This window comes from Populus alba, chromosome 16, assembly GCF_005239225.2.
Source record: "Populus alba chromosome 16, ASM523922v2, whole genome shotgun sequence".
Classification (NCBI taxonomy): domain Eukaryota; kingdom Viridiplantae; phylum Streptophyta; class Magnoliopsida; order Malpighiales; family Salicaceae; genus Populus; species Populus alba.
In genome coordinates, this window is record NC_133299.1 from 12,943,494 (window position 1) to 12,949,041 (window position 5,548).

General features: G+C 29.2%; 1 protein-coding gene across 1 annotated transcript; it reads left to right on the top strand.

Annotated features, from left to right (window-relative positions):
• The first annotated feature begins 4,026 nt into the window (after nt 1–4,026).
• On the top strand, nt 4,027–4,761 carry LOC118037448 (small ribosomal subunit protein bTHXc). The gene is made up of 3 exons (XM_035043427.2): nt 4,027–4,226; nt 4,304–4,368; nt 4,459–4,761. Exons 1-3 carry the CDS (start codon nt 4,079–4,081, stop codon nt 4,585–4,587), a joined length of 342 nt encoding a protein of 113 aa, XP_034899318.1. The 5' UTR covers nt 4,027–4,078; the 3' UTR covers nt 4,588–4,761.
• The last annotated feature ends 787 nt before the right edge of the window (nt 4,762–5,548 follow it).

A 5,548-nucleotide genomic window follows, 5' to 3' on the forward strand; every position in this document is an offset into this window, starting at 1 on the left:
TTTATTATTATTAGAACCTACTTGGCTGTATTTCAACTCCCTCTTTCTTGATTCCTTCAAAAAGATTTATGTATCTTCCTCCACAAGGTAGCTAGCTAGCTCCTGCTAATAAAATAAGGAAGATTTGTTGCTAAGATTCTTACAGTCACTGTTCGCAAGAATTTGCCTCTCTCTCTCTCTCTCTCTCTCTCCATATATATATAATTATTGAGGTTCACTGTCAGAACCTGCACTTGCAGCAAGTTGACGAGAGACTTTTTCTGCTATATTCTATCACAGATCACTTGACAAAGAACCATCCTGAAGCAAGCACATACAGAACTCTGACGATGGCAGATGAGCATTGGATTGGATACTGTAGCAGGATCGTTCTTTTATCAGAAGAACATGTCCACATGCATGTTCAAATGAGCTCATAAAACGAGTATAGATTATGCCTCTTTTTTTTTTCGCGGTGTGGGTAGATATTAATTATGGCTTTTATATAAAATAGTGAAATGTTACTCTAAATGATGTTGAAGATCTAAACGAGGTGGAGTAATAATATATATGGAACTTGGGTCATGCACTTGCATTTATTTTTGTGTGAAGAAAAGGTGTACAAAACTCATTAATTCAAGATAGATCTTTATACAGGCAGCGTTCAAAGTGTTTATTTCTTTATTTTGGGTCATTGGAGTGACTACATGCAGCGAATAACCCTCTTTTAGCTACTTTCAATTCTTGCAATTGTTGTAAATAAATAATATAATTTAATATAATTTATGAAATTATTTCAAAAGATCTCAAAAGATGATATTTTTTTTATTTTTAAATTTAATAAGTTTTCAATCTCATATTAAAAAAACAATATATTTTTTAGTGTTTATATAGTAAACTATGATATAGGTTAATAACTAACCAGAAAGAGTGGTAGGCTCGCACATATAAAATTAGATTAAGCAAGAGAAAAATCTTTGTTTCTCACGCAAAATAATATTTATACTTTTTATTTTTTAGCTCTTAAACTAAAATCATAATTTCTTAAGCTCCTGCAATTTATTTTCCTAATAACTATTTATTTTCTCTAAAAATTATTTTCCTAACAACTATATTTTAAAGGATAGTTACACTTTTTAATTCTCCATTTAATCTCTTTATGTATGTTACAGATTCTAGATCTTTATATAAACACCTGCACTTTTGTTAGAAGATAACCATATTTCAATTTAGTTTGTTTAACTTTATTATTTTGATTTGCTTTGCTATTTCTACTTCCCTCAATTCTAGAGGAGGAACTTGTTAAATTCCGAGAAATAGCCTTTTGTAGAGGAAATATTCTTAAAGACAATGTTTATAACATGTCTCAAGTTTTCTATTAATTTGTTGCTTTCATTTTGTTTTTGTTCTTCCTCCATTGTTTCTTTACCAACAACAATTTCAAACATAAACGAAATATAGAATTATGGTAACTTGGGCACAGGGTCATTTAGGCATTTCATAAATCACTTTGGCACCTGCATGAATCATCTAGATTAGTTGTTTTTTTAAATAATGTTTAATTTAAAAAAAAAATTGATTTTAATCTGATTATCGGGTTTAACTAATTAATTATATTAGAAATTATAAATTAACTTGTGGGATGAATATTAAAATTAACTAACTTAGACTAGATTTAAAATTATAAATTAATTAAATTAATTCATAATAGATTGAGTTTAATAATTAATTGTCATGTAGGTACGAAGGAGGATGACCTTCTATTACGTAAAATAAAACTTGCTACGCATCTAATGAACAAAAAAAGTTTGCCACATGCCCCAATACTAATTACCTTCACTAGCTAACTCGCAAACGGACGACATTGAAAAGTGTCTTTGTTTATGCACAAGTATCTATTTTCAAGGGCTTGCCTTCTTAAACTAAAACAAGTACAGAACCTAACCAACAAATTATCTATGTTACCATGTCAAGTTCATTATGAACCCAAGCCCAATAGCTTAAACCCCACAAAAATCAACTAAAAAAATTAAAGTACTATAGTGCTTGTTTTTTTCTTTTTTTTTTTACCTGTTTTTCTTTTGATTTTTCTTATTTTTTTTAATTTTATTATTTAATATTAATTTTTTTTAAAAAAAATGTTACTCTACTTTCACAACATAAATTACAAATTTGGCGGGTTATCATGGTTTACTAGAGTGTTTTTTTTTATTCCATCTTATAGTACCGAGTTAATTGAGAATCAAATTTTATGATTTATTTTATTTGCTTTCGATTAAGTTATTCTGACTTAATATCAGGAAATAATACTTAATAAGTTAACTTGAGTTGACTTGGGTTATTTTTTGTGTCCTTTTTTAATTAATTTTTTTTTTCAATTTTATTATTCAACATTAAGTTAGTTGGAAATTAAACTTTTATAATTTGTATTGATTTTCTTTATATTGTGATATTTTGGTCTCATAATCAGGGTTGTTGGATTTGACATTTTAACATCGGTTAAATCGGGTCATTTTCTTTATTTTTTTAAAAAAGTTATCTCAGTCTCATGACCTAGTTCACGAGTCCTTCAACAATAGTTTTTTTTTTATTGGGTTGTTCCCATCTCATGACCTAGATCGCAGGTTGGTAAACCCAATTGACTCAGTTTCTCTTAATTTCATCATTTAATATTACATTTGATTAAGAATTAGGTTTCATGATTTATTTTGGTTTGCTTTTTATTAGGTCATCTCGGTCTCATGACTCGAAAATATTGTGTTGACTGGTTAACTCGGGTTGACTTAGCTCATTTTTTGGGTTATTTTTTTTAAAAAATTTCTTACAAATTTTATCATTTAACATTGGATTCGATAGGGTTGATTGAGAATTGAGCTTCAAAATTTATTTTGGTTTGCTCTTTATAGGGTTATCTCAGTCTCATAACTAGAGTTGTGAATTTTACAAGTTAAATCGGGCTAAATCAACTCATTTTAAAAAAAAATTCGTATAAGGTTATTTCAGTCTCATGATTTAGGTTATGGGTTAAATAGATTAATAATTAATCTCATCCTTCAACATTGAAATGATTTAGAATTAGACTTTGTAATTTGTTTCGATTTGTTTTTTTTATAGGATTATCTTAGTCTTATGATCTAAGTTGAAGATTTGACGAGTTAACTCATATATTTTTTAGGATATTTTTGTAATTGATTCTTTTTTAATTTTATCTTTTAATATTGAGTTGACTGAGAATAAAAATTCATAATTTATTTTATTTGTTTTCCATAGAATTATCATAATCTCTTAATCCGAGTTATAAATTTAACATGTTAACCTGGATTGAGTCAAGTCAATTTACTTTTGTTTTTATTTTAATATTAAAAAAAAATATCAACTTGAGATATTTTTTTTATTCAAATGGATTATTTGAGTTGTTTTTGGATCCAAAGTCAATTGAGTCATATCAAATCAACTCCATATAATTTAATTTTTTTTATTAAAAAAATATTAAATTTAATATCTAAATATATTTTTATATTCAAGAAAAATTTAACCCAAGCAACAAAAAAATGCATCACAAAAAATATATGGCGGTTTAATAATCTAGATGCCATCTAATCAGCTTCGGCATTTTTGCATTTGGAATTGTCTATTCAAATGGATTATTTGAGTTGTTTTTGGATCCAAAGTCAATTGAGTCATATCAAATCAACCTCATATAATTTAATTTTTTTTATTAAAAAAAATATTAATAATATCTAAATATATTTTTATATTCAAAAAAAATTTAACCCGAGCAACAACAAATGTATCACAACAAATGTAAGGGGGTTTAATAATCTAGATGCCATCTAATTAGCTTCGGCAGTTTTGCATTTCGAATTGTCTTTGTTTGTTAGGCCCAGACAAGTCTCCAAATTAATCTCAGGCCCTGCCATCAATCATTTGAACTCTCTTAGGCCCTTGAAGTTGATTGTCTATTCTAAACTGATGAAGTTCATAGCCTTAACACAATTGGAAAAGCCCATAGCCACTCTATCCAAGCTATATAAAACAGGGAAGAGACCAGAGGGTGGAAACCCATGAACAAAAAAATACCTTATCCTTAAGCTTACTCATGGCTTCACTCATGGTGGGTGCTCTCCCTATGACCCCTCAAGCTCTCAACTTTGGCTCTCGCCTTTCTTATTCTCAATCCCAAATCTCTCTTTTCCATTCAACCTCTTCACTTCCACTCTCCACCGCCAGCACTTCAGTTCCATTTGGTAACTAAAAAACTTCTTCATGTATTTTCTTGTCTAATCTTGGTTTTGTTTTTGTATTTAACTGTTGCTTTTTTCAGTGTACTGTGGAAGAGGGGACAGGAAGACTGAAAGAGGGAAAAGATTCAACCACTCATTTGGAAACGTGGGTACATTTTGATTTTGTGATTTTTGTTAAATTTTGTTTGATTAAGCATTGATATGCAATGTGGTGTTGGTTGTGAATGTTATGCAGGCGAGGCCTAGGGATAAGAAGAAAGGGAGAGGACCACCAAGAATACCAGTTCCTGCTGTTCCACCTAAGATAGATAAGTCTGTTGATGATGAGGTTGTCAAGATTGAAATTGATGAGTCGCTTGGTTAATATGGATTGCATTACGCGTTATTTGGTTATTGTTTCTTTTTCTTTTTTTCCCGTTTTGTTGATTTCTTCAACTTTGTAATTGCTAAAATCTTTCTTCTTGTTAAATTAGTTTGTAAGAATCTGCTAATTGCATGTTGCCATTTCGTATGTTAATCTGCTTCTCGAGTTCTTTTTTGACTTGTTTCATGATTTTATGAATTTCCATGAATCTGTTTTTTGGAGTTAAATTAGTGGTGATAATTGTTCTGGACATGTGCATTAAGAATACCATTTGTTTTAAATTCACGATTTAGAAAACTCAATTCAATTGTTCGACAAGTTGGGGCATTCAATCCTTTTTGCTTTGTGAGTGAAGCAATTCCAAAGAAATGATTTTTTGTAGATATTATTTCATTTGTTGATTCCATGATACAATTTCTTGCTTAGTCCAAAGAAAAGTCCATTTTGAGGTTAGATTGCCTTAGAATTGTGAGCTGTGTTATAGATCTCTGTTATTGCTGTGATCTTATTTATTTATTTATTAAGGTAAAGAAAATGAGAATTTGGTAACCAAAAATGTTTAGAGCAAACTAATTTAGGAGATTTCATGGTTGAGATGACTGAGTATTTTGAGTTGTATGATAAAGCTCCCATATCAGCTTTGATCTTTGCCATTGAAGGCCTTGTTTAAGGATCTGCAATTTTTAGATGCATATATTAAGACTGCAACGAATTTTTTGTTTCATGTGTCTATGTTTGCAATCAAATGATGATCTTTTTATACATGTTCACCAAAAAATAAAGAAATAAAGGAGAAGAACAATTAATGCAAAGTTCAAGCATTGGAGGTTGTTACTTGAGGCCATGAGGGGTGAGGGGGTGTTTGAGAAAATGATAAAGGTTATTTTTTAAAGTGTTTTTTATTTAGAAATATATTAAAATAATATTTATTTATTTTTTAAATTTTATTTTTATCATCAGC

What these genes read in the sequence shown, in the direction of transcription:
- LOC118037448 (XM_035043427.2), top strand. Translation starts at nt 4,079, where the DNA reads ATGGCTTCACTCATGGTGGGTGCTCTCCCTATGACCCCTCAAGCTCTC. An exon ending in CAGCACTTCAGTTCCATTTG is followed by an intron (nt 4,227 to 4,303) that starts GTAACTAAAAAA and finishes TGCTTTTTTCAG; the next exon opens with TGTACTGTGGAAGAGGGGAC. An exon ending in TCAACCACTCATTTGGAAAC is followed by an intron (nt 4,369 to 4,458) that starts GTGGGTACATTT and finishes AATGTTATGCAG; the next exon opens with GCGAGGCCTAGGGATAAGAA.